Source organism: Talpa europaea, assembly GCF_964194135.1.
Source record: "Talpa europaea genome assembly, chromosome: 12".
Lineage (NCBI taxonomy): Eukaryota > Metazoa > Chordata > Mammalia > Eulipotyphla > Talpidae > Talpa > Talpa europaea.
Window position 1 is genome coordinate 47,265,573 of NC_140079.1, and position 14,972 is coordinate 47,280,544.

General features: G+C 48.4%; 1 protein-coding gene across 1 annotated transcript in view; it reads right to left on the minus strand.

Moving 5' to 3' along the window:
- Positions 1 to 13,091, minus strand: part of UNC13A (unc-13 homolog A) — a gene marked incomplete at both ends in the record, with an annotated part of 58,401 nt that extends 45,310 nt beyond the window's left edge. Inside the window, 9 exons of the mRNA XM_084250028.1 lie at positions 1,434 to 1,641; positions 3,206 to 3,241; positions 5,150 to 5,204; positions 5,923 to 5,996; positions 6,783 to 6,906; positions 8,259 to 8,376; positions 10,497 to 10,596; positions 11,236 to 11,265; positions 12,929 to 13,091. Of these exons, the coding sequence (XP_084106154.1) occupies positions 1,434 to 1,641; positions 3,206 to 3,241; positions 5,150 to 5,204; positions 5,923 to 5,996; positions 6,783 to 6,906; positions 8,259 to 8,376; positions 10,497 to 10,596; positions 11,236 to 11,265; positions 12,929 to 13,091 (908 nt within the window). The remainder of the gene's footprint in view (positions 1 to 1,433; positions 1,642 to 3,205; positions 3,242 to 5,149; positions 5,205 to 5,922; positions 5,997 to 6,782; positions 6,907 to 8,258; positions 8,377 to 10,496; positions 10,597 to 11,235; positions 11,266 to 12,928) is intronic.
- Positions 13,092 to 14,972: the final 1,881 nt, after the last annotated feature.

Sequence of the window (14,972 nt, forward strand, 5' to 3'; positions counted from 1 at the left end):
TAATAAGTGCTCAATGAACCATCGTCGTTTTTCCCACATGTAGACTAGGTACAGCAGGACAGGGATCAGGTTGAGGTGGGCAAAGCCAAGACCTACAAGTGCAAAGTCAGATCCTTTCTTTACTTAAAATTCGATATTTTGTTTATTATGGATTTTTAGAAATTTCACTGAAGTATAACATATGTACAACAAAATTTACTTTTATAAAGGGTTCATTTTAATAATTTTTCCATGGACTTTTTTTGCATTTGTTTTGATTTTTAAAAATATTACACTGAAGTATTATGTATCTTAATGACTGAGGTTTTTGTCACCACCTTAAGTTTCACACTTGAGGCAACTTCAAGTATACCTCACTCACCCCACCCTAGGCCTGCACCCAAGAATAGATTAACTATTCCAATTACTGGAATAATTGGAAGCCCTGGGTTGTGTGTGTGTGTGAGAGAGAACACTGTGTCTAATATCTTAAACAAAGATTTTTGGGGACATATTATTTTAATAGAAGTTAAGGTTTAAGATGAAGGGTGTGTAGGAAATTGAAAATTTCCTTCTTACCCACTCCTGAATGGAGGAAATGTTCTCTTTGGAGAACAGATATTTTGGAAAAAGATCCATGATCAAAAATCATGCCAAGTCACTTCTTGGCTCCCAGTCGGTTCACCATAAACACTAGTTCTTATGATTATTTACTATCTGTGTCCTCAGCAAATGACCGAACCACTTTGTGCCTTTATTCTCCACCAGTCAAATGAGGTCAGTAATGTTTCCACTCAGAGAATTAAATGAGATGATGAAGTCAAGGTGCTGGCTTAGCAGTGGGCACGTAGTTACCTGTTCATACTATTATTTAGGTTATTTGTTTGCCCAACAGTCACGCCATAGCACTTGCAGGCATCCCCACCCCCATCTACGGCACGGTTCCCCAGTCACTGTGTTCATGCCTGCTAGTCAGGAGACCACCGGGTGGGGGGGGGGGGGCTGAGAGAGACCACTCCCAGCCCACAGGCCAGCTGCTTCCAACATCTCAAGGCAGCGTTCTCCATTAATGCTTATCTCTTCCTCTACTCGTCCTTCCCCTGCCTGCCCTGCCCAGCTAGCAAGTACACAGCGGCCATTCACTTTTAAAGGGAGTGCCAAGGGGTACTATATTTCAGGGTCTTCCTGATTCCCTTCTCTTTCTTCAGCCAATGCATATCTCTTTTGAATTAGGTTTGTTTTCTTGCAAGATTTCGGCAAAGGAAGGGCTCCATTGCCTACAAGAAAGCATGGATGCTGCTTTTTTGATCCAATTACCTGCATCCCCAGCACTCTCAATTCCCCAACTCACAGAGCCAGCCAGCCAGCCAGCCAGCCAGCCAGCCAGCCACACACACACACACACACACACACACACACACACACGCACATATCATGGCTCTCACAATGACTACCTGAGGGCCCGTGGCTCAGAGAACTCCTCATAACTGTGCATGGAGTCACTGTAGGATTCTCGGGAGCCCAGGGGTGGCGGGCGGACAGAATACTGGTGAACTGAGGCATTGGGCTGGGATGTAGTGTAGTAGGGTGGCGGGATACTGTTGCTAGTTTCGCTGCGGTAGTCACTGTCTCGGTCATCCACTGCACTGTCGGGGTCATCATCTAGAAGAGAGAGAAGGTGAAAGGAGAGAGTCAGGAGGGGAGAGAGAGAGAGAGAAACACCACACCGCATAAAATAGGGGAGGGGTCTTCACTGACCGCTAACCAGAGAAAACTTTACCAGAATGAAGGATCTTGGGACCTAAAAATCATGCTCTGCCTCATGTGGTCACACTGAACCTACAGTCAGGGTCCAGGGTAGGTTCTACAATGTGAGGAAGACAGGGACAGGATAAATTGGAGGGTTTTCTTCAGTCCAAATGTGAGAATGGACTTTTTAAAAATCCAGGCTTTTTAAAAACAAGATGGCTTTTCCAGCAGGTAGTGATTAGACTTTTGGCTATCATTGAGAAAAGGCGATGCTAGAAGGTCTGAACTTTGGGATCTGAAACCTGGATGATCCTACATGAAACTCTAAACAATGTCACTGTCACCAAATTGCCCCTCTGGCCAATTTTTTGTCTACCTTTTATCTGTGTCTTTGGTCAAATTGGCATTCTTTCTGCTGAATGTGTCCTTGACCACACTGAGATGTTGCCCAATTTTTTTCCTCTTAAGGAAAACTGACTTAGCCCTAGCTAAGTCATTTTGCCATTTTTGTTTTGACAAAATGACCTGTTTGGGGCCTAATTGCCTTTGCTTTTGGCCCTATTATTGGCTTAGCCAGATTGAGTTTTAACCAAAATGTTTTTGTTTTCAATGGTATAGTTTGTGCAAACTGGTTGTTACCAAGCCTACTTGTCAGTCAAATATCTACTTTGGTTTCTGTCTGATTTGTTTTTGAACATCTCAATTGTTTTGTAACAATTTGTTTTGTGTCAAAGGATTTATAAACAGTTTCCCTGGTTCCAGTGGGAGGGTAGAATTTAGCTTGACCATCAGGGTATGGAAATAGGGTGGAGGAGCGCTCAGTTCATTGAGGAGTGAGGAGACAGATTTATGCTCAGACATAAGTACTGGATTTCTCTGGAAGTTGTACGACTTGGGGAAGTGGGAGCTATTCCTAAAGAGAAATATGGGTATTTTCTTGGGGGGAGGTTGATTTATCTCCCTACCCTGGGGGCACACTGGAGGAAGGTGGCTGGGGCTTTGGGAACTGAAATCTTTAGAGTGATATTTGCCTGGGGGGGTCCCCACTCAGCTGCTCTCCTTTCCCCACCCATTAGCTTCTGAGTGATATCAGGGTACATTTCCTTGTGGAAGAGGGAAATGGTGAGACAAAATGAGGAAGGCATCGCAGGACAGGAAATGAAGTTATACATGAGGGGTAGGAGGAGAGGGATCATAGTGCCCAGCTGTAGACAGGATCACCGGTCTCAATACCCACCCTCCCATCTGAATCCCCCCACCCAAATGGTGGTGCTTACTTCCCACCATATAGAGCAGGACCCCAAGACACACATTAATTGTCAGGAGGCAGAAGGGCACAGGAAGGGTTTTGCCAGTCCTTTGGCCCCAGTGTGCCAGTAACAGGCTCCCTGCTTCCCTGCATGGTAGAGCAGGAGCCTCAGGGTCACCAAGGCACCCACCTCCCATGGCCTCCCAGAACATCAAACTGGGTACTTACTCTGCTGCTCACCCCAGCCAAAATAATTCCAGTTGCCTACAAAGAGAAGGGGCAGAGATAATAAAAGGGGGCAGGCAGAAGGGGGCATGGGAATGTGAGAGTCTCCCATCCTCCTCATTCTCCCCATCTCCTCCTCCCAGGACCCAGTTCCCTCCTGTACTTAGTATTTTCCCAGCACTTTAACCACTGACCTTTGTCATGCCTTAGCTTACCACCTTGGGAGGAAGGCAGGATAGCCCCATTTTGTTTGTTTGTTTCTTTGTGTTTGTTTGTTTGTTTGTTGTACAAAGTCAGAGGCTCAGCCAGCAAGTAACAAAGGAGGCATTTGAGTTTAGGGATTTCCAACTCTGAAGTCTGGGGTCAGCATTCCCCACTCCTTCCCTCCCCATCTAGAGGATAAGCAGAGAAACACTGAACTCAAGATCCTAGACTTTGAAACACTCCTGTTGTTTGGAACTTTTTAAAAATCATTCTTCTCATTTTACAGGTGAAGAAACAGGGCTCACAGAAGTGGAGTGAGCTGCCTACAGTTACACAACCTCTGAGCATCAGGGCCAGACAGAGAACCATGTTGTGACCCTCATTCCTTGTACCTGGAATCTCAGAAAAATATCTTGGACCAGAATCCAGACTCCTCTGACCCTTGGTTTCCTCCTCTGTGAAACAGGATCGACAAAACAGTCACAAGAGGACTTGCAGGTGGATGGAATTCCATTCCCAAATCAAACCCCCACCCCCCCACACTTCATTTCACCTGCCCAGGTATTCCTTCCTCCACCTTGCCTGATCCTGCCCTCACCACAATTCATCAGTGACCCTATTCCTGGGGATGGGTTTGTAATTCCTCAAAGACAGTAACAACTCCTCAGCAGATAGGGAAGTCAAGGAAGTTTCTCAATATCATACCCCAAGTTGGTACATGAACAGGGTCTCCAAACGCAATCTTCCAGCCCCTCCCAAACTAGGCCCCATCCTCACCATCCTGGGCATTTGTGTTAGGAGGAGGATCAAAGGATACAGGGAGACTGTGAGAGGGGGAAAAATGGGAGGATGAGGAAGTAGATGGAAAAGGATAAAAAGATTGAAGGGTAGGGTGAGGGCAAAGTGTCATGGGTGAGGACTATATGATTTGTCCCTTCCTCCCCACTCCAGAGGACACAGGGGACACTTTTATAGGGAGCCATCTCCTTGGCCCATGGAGACCTGGTCTGAGTGCATCTGAATGCCCACAGGGTTAAGGAGAACAAATAATCTTGAAAATTCCAGCCTTGATGGAAGGGCAGTAGGCAGAGGAACATCATCATCATCATTAATAGATGGTATACAGTGGAAAGAGAAACAAACTTGGAGTCCCTCAGACCTGGGTTCAAATCCTGGTTCTGCCTCCTGCTGGGTGTGTGACCTTGGGCAAGTCGCTTCTCCTCTTGGGCCTCAGTTTCTTCATCTAAGAAAATGGGTGAATGAAACAGCCTTTGTTTATTGCACATGTGCCTATTGTACATGTGTTGGACCATCTCTTCATATTTGTACCATCTGACTTTGGGTTGCCTGGGGGTCTATATTGACCCCCAAGTTTGTTGAATAATTAGAGGCCTTCATCTGAGATCTTATTAATGGAATTTTGAACCATTAAAAAAGTTTTTTCAGCCTCTGGATATCCTGGGTCATTCTAACAGCCCTCAGAGTTAGGGAACTATCACATGCCCCATTTCAAAGAGAGGGACTCTAAAGAGAGGGACACTGGAATGCCTATGGCCACATAGCAAGGCAGGACTTAAACCCAAGTCCCAGATCTCTCCTCTTTCCACTACACTGTAAGTGGATACCATGCACACTGGAACCTGTATCTCTGGAGGGAAGTGATCTGTTACATTAGACTGTCATGGGGTGGGGGCGGGATGAGAGTTTCAGCTGATGTCCAGGGAGAAATCAAGAGGTACTTACAACACTGGTTGCTGGGGACAGGGAGAGGCTTGTCTTGTTCATCTTGGAATGAATACTGAGAGGGAAGGAAGGAGAGAGGGTTCATCTCAGGATAGTCAGAAAACAGAGGACCAGAATGGTCCTCTGTGCTGTTCTATCTTGACTACTCCCTGCCTCCTGAATGCTCTCCCTCTGGAAGAAGATACAAATGTTCACAAAAGGAAAAACAGAGAGAGAGACAATGCTAAACAGAGATAGACAAAAATACTGAGAGGAAAGAGGGAGAGAAAATAAGGGGCAGGGAGGTGAAGAAAGAAGAAAAGAGAAAAAGTTGACAAGAAGTTATTAACATATGAATGTTGGAACTTTGCTCTCCACCTCCTACCGAAGAATGTTCTAGCCTTGCCTGCTATTTCTTCCCCACCCTCAACTTCTGAAGACTGACTTCTGGGCCACACTGTGTCTTTGCATTGTGAAGATACAGAGCTAAGAAGAAAGGGGATGACATGGAAGAACAGAGGCACAGGATGTGGGGCAGAGAGAGGGTATAAGAATTGCTGCAGGACCCCTATATATCGAGGGTATTTGGAAAACACAGAACTTGAGTTAACTGAAATGGTTACATCATTGGTGGAAGTATGTTCCTTGATGCTTTGAGACTGTACAACATGGGTCACTGATGGAGTTGAGTTACAGAGTTAGAGACACAGACAAGCAGAGAGAAACAGACAGAGCAAAGTATTTTGGGAGATACAGAGAGACACTCAGGAAAACAGCCCTTTACCAACACTTACCTCATCCTGGTCTCTCATGGCATTCAGCTGTTCCAGCTTCTTGGCCCAATAACGTGCCTCCTCCTCAGGAATGTCTGAAAGCAAAGCCCTAGCTATGAGTCTGGAAGCCACTTCCCACCATCCAACCTCCATCTAGTGCGTCCATCAGGTCTCTGTGTGGGAGGAAAGTAATGTCCTTGACCTTCCCAACCCCAAAGCTGTCTTAGGAATGGATAGAGTATGGAAAGAAAATGTAGCCTAGAATTATAAGGGTGGGGAAGATATGAGTTCTTGGGAGGACAATAGGGGAGAACCAAGCTGCTTCCAAGAAAGGTAGAGAGGCCTCTCTGTCTCTGCTTCTTCTGTGTTTTTATTTCTACATCTCTCTACCTCTCTATATCTCTCTGTCTCCTATATCTCTCTGTCTCTTTGTTTTTTTCCTCTGTCTCTGTCTTTGGGTCTCTCCCTCCATCTTTCTCTGTCTCTCTTCTGCCTCTGTCTGTTTGTCTCTACCTCTCTGTTCCTCTCTCCTCCTCCTTCTCTCTCTCTCTCTCTCTCTCTCTCTCTCTCTCTCTCTCTCTCCCCCTCCCTCCTTCTTTTGGCTTCTCCTCCCATATGCAGCTTGTTGCTGAAGCCATGGCTTCATGGAAGATGTTCCAGGACAGCTTGGACCCAAGCCCTGGGACCCCTTTTCATTGGCAACCTGTAGAAACTGGGACATACTCTGCACATGACAGATGCACGTTGCTTACTCATTGCAACCTAGGAAGCTCTCTCCTCTAGGGAAAGGAAACCCCATGCTCAGAGTGATGAATCATTTGACCCCACCTAAGTCAGTCATTCTCCTGGGGCTGGTGAGGGTCCCATATCTCTGCTCTCACCTAAGGGCAGCTCAAAGCGGGTATCCAGGAGGATGCGGTGGAAGGTGGGATCCTTGGTGCCACAGATCTCACTGTCTGCCATGATGACCTGAGAGTCCAGCGTCAGCCACTCTCCAGGGCCTTCCTGGAATGGGTGGGGAAATAGGGGTCAGTGTCTTGGGTGAAGTAGGGAGCACTGAATATTTGTTACATTCTAGCCAGCAGTGCCCCCTACTCTCATATGAGATGTTTCTTTTACCTCAACTCCGTTGGACCCCAATGGCAAGCATCACATCCCTACCTTACAGATAAGGGAATAAATCAAAGGGAAGAACCCAATCCAGGGCAACATGGTGGGTCTGTGGGACCCAGAGGCAAGGACACGGAAAGAGAGCTCCTCGGGGTTAGCCAGGGGTGGTCCCAGCCTTACACAGCCATTTCCCATATGTGAAGAAGGGTTCTGAGATCCTACTTCAAATAAAAGGCCTGATGTTCCCACCATCCAGGGAGGAAACCCCATGAGTAAATCACCAGTCTCCATAATTCAGAGACATAAGCCCTTGAATAGATGGGGTCTACTATGAACCTCTGCTTATTCATCTCTCAAATGAGAAGAATGTTCTGCAGAATCTGCTCTGTGCAGCTCCAGAGAGGCTTCAAGGGTGAGGGTAGTAGTCCAGAGTTCTCTCCATGGGTCATTGATGCCCCAGGTGACCAGGCCTTCCTCACACTTGGGGGATCACTGAGGAAATTCTGGATCATGCTGAAGCCCTCCTTTTAGACTCACTTCATTCAACAGTAAACCTTCCATAGCAACATCTTTGAGGTCTATGAGTGAGTTTGGGTTGTGGGGTAAGATAAGGTTCGCAATGTGGGTACTTGTTCTCTAGAAGATCTTCCAGGGGAGATGGGCAGGTAGTGCAGGGCGGGGTCCTGGGGTAGTAAGATCCTGCTGGGCTTAGCATGAAATGGCTGTGAAGAGGGAGTGAGACTTATGGCTGTTGACACTTGGGGCCTCTAGGACTTTTGGGGCTAGTGTAGTCTTCTCCTTGCACAAGTACTAGTCTTCACAATAACCCTTCTCCTCTCTTCCATAAGAATATTTTTTAACTAGACTCCCTTCAGCTAGGTAGTGGTCACATGACTAAGTTCTGGTCAACGGGGTATATGTGAGGTACAGTGAGTCACTTCCAGATTGGACCCTTAACGACAAGGACAAGCCTATTCCCTTGCCACCTTTTCCTCCCCTGACTGGAATGCTGATGCAATGGTGGTGGTCCTTGAGCAGTCATTTTGGGCCATGAAGTGGAAGTCACATAGGGAGAAAGACAGAATAACAAGACGGAAGGAGTATGGACCCTAGTGACTTTGGAGCCACCATAGCAGCCCTGGATGTCTACACAAATATTTTCAGGGGATAAATGTCCATTTTGTTCAAGCCCCTGGTCTCTGGGTCCCTCCCAGATACTTCTCCCCAATGCTTAGTCTATCACTTACTTCATTGGACTGACGGATGGTCCTCAGTGGGATCCACACAGTACCCACCATTGTGTCCCAGATGAGACCCTTATTCCACACTTCCACCGTCAGCCCCAAATCCAGGCGGTTAATTTCACTATGGAGAAAGGAGAGGGGACATGAAGGGGCAGGAGAAAGGAAACAGGGACTCAGAGAAGTTTACTAGCCTTAGGACACTCAGCCAACTGGAATTCAAATCCGGGCCTAGATGAGTCCTACCCAGGCAGGTAGCACAGTGATTTTCATTTTACAGAGGTGATACAGAGACCAACAGTGAAGTTACAAGCTCAAGATATCACAGAAGAACCAGGATTCCAGGGGCCTTCCTGGTAGCTCAAGGGGTTGGGATGCAGCCTATGAAGCTATCTGCAGCCACTGAAACACGAGTTCGATCCCCAGCTGGGGAGGTGACCCACATGGCGCAGCAGACCTCTCCTGTCTCGCCAGCTGCTCCCCTCAGCAGTGTATTTCAGCCAATCTGCCTATTCTGTTCCCCACTCTGTCTCTGGTGAATTCCCTCTCCCCCAGCACCTCTGGCCTGTACCCCAGTTCTTGTATGCATAAATAGATAAAATCTTAATAGAATAAAAAGAAAGAACCAGGATTCCAAGCTGGAAGGGAAGTGGAAACAGATATCACACTTCTCTTGTACCCTAACTTGCCCAATACTTCCTTTAACCCTCAGATTCTGAGCATGCTGGTTAAGTGAGGAAGAAACTCAGCACCCTCTGTGGCTCCCATTCAGGGTGACTCCATCCTTTCAGTATCATCTCTATCCAGGCATATGATAATGCCCTTGAGTTTTATGAGTGAGCCCACCTCTAAGCCCTTTCCCTGCAGGCCTTGGCCGAGGAATACACCCATTTGGGGAAAAATACTAGTGAAAGTCCACTTCACTGAATTTACCAGCTTACCGAAGATTTGTCTTAAGGAATGTTCTCCATGGATACATCTGTTGCCTGACCTGGTCATACGTTAACAGCTTTTGAGGAACTGGGGGCCACTCTGTCCCTCCCCCATTCACATCCCTAGAATAGTAAGGCTGGTTCCTCCTTGTCTGCCTACTCCAGGATCCCAGTTCTGGGTCTCTAGTAGCTTCTAGCACTAACAGTCCCCAGCCAGGCTCTGCTTAGAGCATAGACAGGGTCAAGTGATGCCTGGATCCAAATCCCAGTTCTGCCACGTACAGGTTGTGTGACATTGAGCAAGTGTTTTTGCCTCTGGGCCTCCATTGCCTCATCTGTAAAATGAGAATTACAAGACCCCACCCCACCCCCAGCCCCGTGGTTGTTGGCAAAATTAATTTATCAAGTCATGTAAAGCTGTAGAAGATGGCAAGGCACACTTTGCTGGCCATTGTCAGCAGATGGTGCGTGATATGATTTCTTGGGTGGGTGAAGGTTAAGGGGAGAATACAGGTCATTAATTCAGTTATTAGGCAAATATTTATTGAGCCAATGGGATGTGTGCCAGGCCCTGAACTTGGCATGAGGGTTTCAGTAGAGACAGGACCAATTTGGGCTTACTCTCCTGGAGCTCACAATCTAGAAACAAGGACCAGAAATACATCCAAAAATCGCACAAATGACTGAAATAACAACTAGTGGCAAGAGCTGAAATTATTCTGCAATTGAAGCTTAGGGTAGTGGTCAGAGAGGGGTTCTCTGAGGAGGTGACACAAGCTAAGGACTGAAGGAAAAGAGGAGCCAACTCTGGGTGGAGGAGGGAAGAGCAAGTGCAAAGTCCCCAGGGCAGGAAAAAGCTGGCCCTCCGGGATGAAAGGTGCAGAGGCTGTGTGGCTGGGCCTGGTAAGCCAGGAGAGATAAAGGGTGAGGAGTCACAGTGGCCCAGCTTGGGCTCTGTGGGGAGGAGTGTGGGCTTTGTTCTGAGGTTGAGGAGGAGCTCTACGCAAGTTTGGAGAGCTACAGGATGTGATTTGCAGTTTTAAAAATATCCCCCTAGCTGCCTGGAGGCAAACAGATTGTGGGGAGGCAGATGGCAGCAGGAGGCCAGGGTGTGGGCTAGAGGCCTTGGAGATAAAGGGAAGAGAGGATTCAGAAAGGCTTTGGAGGCAAAGCTGATGGCTGGACATTGTTCCCAGGAGAAAGAAGGAGAAGGAGGGAGAAAAGTCCCAGACAACACTCAGGGTCGGGCTCTGTCCAGTGAGGTGGGCAGGGCCTGGCTGTGTAGGGGTGAGGGGGATTGCCGCAGACTCACAACATGAAGTCCTGCTCCCAGCTGGGCTGGCTGCCCCGCACAGCGATGGTTGTGCTCTTGACATTCTGCACCTTCAGGGTCACGTAAGTGTTGAACTTCTCTGTGGTGGTGAGACAGGGATCAATACAGGGTGTTAGGTGCTCCCCCACAGACCTTCCCAAGCTCTAGTTGGCTTTCTTTGATCCCATTCATTTGGGATGACCCCAGATCCAGCACACCATGATGCTTTTGAGCCTCCACCCCCAGGTCAGCCCCCAGTACCTCCCCCACCCACCCAAAGTTCCTCATAGCACAATGGAAGGGCCTTTTTGCACAGAGACGTGGAATTTGGGGATCCCTAATCCTGCTGCTTAGAAATGACTATGTCTAACAGCCTTGATTTTTGGCCCAGAAGACTGAAGCCTCAAATGGGAAACAAAGTCTACTGAAAGCAACTCCCTTCACCTCTCTGAGTCTTACTTTTCCAACCTGTAGCCTGATCTAAGCATCCCTAAACTAACTCTTAGGATGCTGGGACCAGCCACTGGGGTGAGCCACACCCCCACTGAGATCTCTGGGGCATGATCAGGAGACCTGAGGAAGCCCCGCCAACTGCTGGCATCCCAGGTCAAGGCTGACACTGTTGTGTAAGCAGACATTGAGCCCAAGTCCCTCGTCTCTGGGTCAGACCCCTCCCTGGCCTCTCCAAAAGACAGACAGACAGACAACACAGGACAGAGCCAGAAGAAGAATCACTTACCTTGAGCACCATCAAACTTGGCTTTTTTGACTGTGGAGAGAGACAGAGATTGGGAAGGGAGACGGGAGAGAGGTGGGGAGGAGAGACGGACAGAGACAGGCACAGGAAAATAGAGACATAAGAGAGAGAGACAGAAGGGAGAGACACAGGAGAGAGACAGAAAAGAGAGGCAAAAATAGAGAGTAAAAGAGACAGAGACCAAACAGGAAAAAAAATAAATAAAGGTAACAGACAAAGAAACAAGGAGAGGAGGAGGCAGGGATAAGAGGGAGAGAGAGAAGCCATCAGACAGATGAGCACAGGCAAACCTAGGGATGGAAGGAAATTTGGACTCGGAGAAGTCCCTGCCCCTCCCTCTCCCTCCTTCCCATCAAACTCCCCCTAACCCATAGCTGGGCTTTTATCCACAACTGAACAAGATTTTTTTTTTCAAAGGAGTTGGGTAGATGGCAGGAGAGGCCTCCCACAGGAAGCCCTCCAGAATTGCTACAGAGGAAAGAAGGGATCTGGGAGGGAAGAGAAAGGAAACAATTTCCAATGACTCCATCCCACTGTCAGGTCAGTGAGATGTCTTCCCTAGCTGTCCAGCTCAGTTACTCCCACCAAATGATTCTAGGGTTTGGGCCCCAATATTAAAAGGGGGGGGGCTGGGCAGGGTGAAGAGAACAATCCAGAGAGCTAACCCCATAGGCACAAGAGGCATCCAGTCTTGGCTGAGGCTGTTAGAGCTTATTCAGCCCATCTCATGTGTGAATGTGTAACCTGACTATGTCACCTGAATATGTCAGGGTTCCACATGGTTCAGCCTCTTTAGGTTTCACATATGCCTGCAGTCTCAAGTGATTTTCTCATGGGATATTAAACTTTACTTTCAACATCTCTCACATCCTGCTGCTGCCCCCATCTTTCTCCTCCACACCTACCCAAAACCTGCTCTTAAATGGAACCCTTTTCTGCTTTTATATTTCTTCTTTTTCTTTTTTCAAATGATTTCGTGTGTGTGTGTGTGTGTGTGTGTGTAGGCAATATGTGCACATTTTACAAAATCTAAAACAACCACAAGACTATACAATTGGAGAGAGATGAGGATCTTTTCTCCCCAGTTCTCTCCCTCCTGGGTGTGATCAACATAACCAATTCCTTATACCAGAGAAAAACAGTCCATGCTCTGCCAATCCTGTGCACAGGTACATTATTTTATTCCTACATATAGTAGCATTTACACGCTTTTAGAACCTTCATGCTTTTCCACTATGTCTTACAGAGTGTGTGCAAGTTGAAGGATAAATTCCTAGTAGATAAATTATTTCTACTCTTCCCTTTTGTTAATCAAGTTTGTTGTTTTTTTGGGCTCTCTGTCATCAGAGATGTGGGCCTGAAATGAAATGACACAGCCTCCCATTTCAGGTCCAAATCTCTGTCCATAGCACTTGAATTTTCTCTCACAAAAGCATCTTAATGAAGCCAGTGAAGAAAAAATTCCCATCAAAAGCAGGGAAAGTAGAAAGGCTTTCACCATGTGTCAGTGATACTATTTGTTCCTTTAGCGGACAGAAGGGCTATGTGTGGGGACAGGAGGCTGGTGCCCAGAAGCACAGAGTGAACTTCCCAGGGCTGCAGAAGGGGAGAGGGAAGAGCACGTCCCTGTGTCCAGGCAGGCCTACCTCCCACCAGAGAAAGGTGCAGACTCTACATGCAGAAACATTGGGCATTATGCCCACCACACCAGGGTTTGAGATGGAGTGGGGGCGGAACTCTTGGTTGGGCAATGGGAGAGGTGAGTACTGGTTCAGCCTGGAGTCCGCTGGAGCCAGGCCCAGCTCGTAGTGCTGTGTGATCCTGGGCAAGCGAACCATCCTATCTGGGCTTCCATCCCTGTCCCCGTTATTTTCTGTCTCTGTCTCTTTCCCTCATGTCCAAAATCAGTCACCTCAACTTCCCAGATATCTACACAATCAAGACCCTTCTCTCAAAGGAAAACTCAGTCTTGTCACACTGCCCCCTTTCACACTCTCCGCCCACCCCAGCCCATAAGGAACTCACCCGCTCAACCCCGAAACCCTAGGGCTGAGTGTTTTTCAGGAGTACTCCCTCTTTCCCGGGGAGCTCCAGTTTGCAAACCTGAGGACTCTAAAAGGGGCTGGGAGGGAAAATGGTGAGAGAGATGCAAATGAAGGCTGAGAAAGGCACACACGGAGGGACCAGAGTGGGAACAGGAAAGGAAAAGGAGGGCAGAAGAAGGGAGGGTGAGAAGTCATGAGAGTCAGAGACAGAGACAAAGAGATAGAGAGACACGTGAATTTCTACCAGGGAGGGCAGGCAGGGCAGGTGCTGTTGAGAAGAGAGGCACAGTTGGGAGAGAAGTTGGAGGGAGGAATCTGGGGGTGAGGGGAGGTGCCAGACCCTGGAGGAAGGGAGACATCCCGAGGGACTGAGTGGTCTAGGCCCAAGCCTGCAGCGACTGCTCTGGGCTCCCAGCAACACTGCTCAGAGGAGAGGCTGCCATTCAAGTCTGTCCTCCATTTCGCCCTCTGGTTTCTCCCAGTCTCCCTCTTCTAGGTTGCTTTTCTCCACACCTGTCATTGCTTTCTCTTTTCTTCCCCTTTTCACTCTGTTTCTCTCAGTGGGCTCCCTTCCTCCTCCCTAAGGTCAGAGGCTAATGGGCTCACTAGGGGCCCGGTGGCAGTGGAGGGACTGCTGCAGGGCTGTGCCTCTAACAGCTGACTGCCAGGCTCAGGCCCTTCCAGGAGTTTAAGATAAGGACTTCAACATGGAGAATCAGAGGGAATCAGAGAATCAGAGGACTTCCTCACTGGAGAACCAGCGGGAGGATGAGGAGACTTAGGGGGGAGAGGGAGAACCGTGGGGAATGAGGAATTAGGGAAGATGGAGCAGAGTGGGGAGGAGGGCTGGAGTGCAGGGGTTTCAAAGCCGGGCATGGGGTACGGGAATGAGGAGCAGGCGAAGGGAGTTGGCCCATGATGAGAGAGGAGACCTGCAAGGGGCAAGGTTGTGGGTAGTCTCAGGGGAGGGGCTCATGGATGGAGAGGGCTTAGGTCAGCAGGGGGTTCAGAAAAATAACAAAATCAGTGCTCCCTTTCTTGGTCCAGAGTTGCTGCCTTCAGTACTGTCTTCCAGCTCTCACCTCCCCCCACCCTGACTGCACCAGGTTGCTGGGTTGCAGTATTGGGGCCAAAAGGGTGGAAGCATTACCCCTCCCTTGTGTGCTTCTGGTCACACGCAAGCACACACGTCGCTATTTATAGGGCAAAGAGCTGGCAGGGAGTAGCGGGAGGGGAGGGGGTCTGCAGGAGACTCCAGCACACTGGGTCAGCAGTTTGTGTGGCTTCTGTGGTCCCTGGGGCCCCCATCAGGGCAGGCCGATTAATGTAGTTGCACAGGCAGATGCTGGTTAGGGCAGAACCCGTGGAGGCGGGAGTAAGGCTCACAAGCATTGCCAGGCTCTGGGCCTCAGTTTCTGCATCTGGGAAACTGGGTGAGATAGGGCTAGATGGTCTCACCTCCTCCTTCCTTCCCTCTTCCCCGCTTCTTCCTGCAGCTTCCACCCTTCCTCTTCCTTCATCATTTTTTAGCATCAGCATTATTATACTATCATCACTATTGCTATTATTATTATCATGACTATTATTTTATTATTATTATTATTTGGTTGGTTGTAGATGTGCCCACTGCCTGGACCACCCTGGATTCATACTGAGGTGGATGTCATTGGGGCA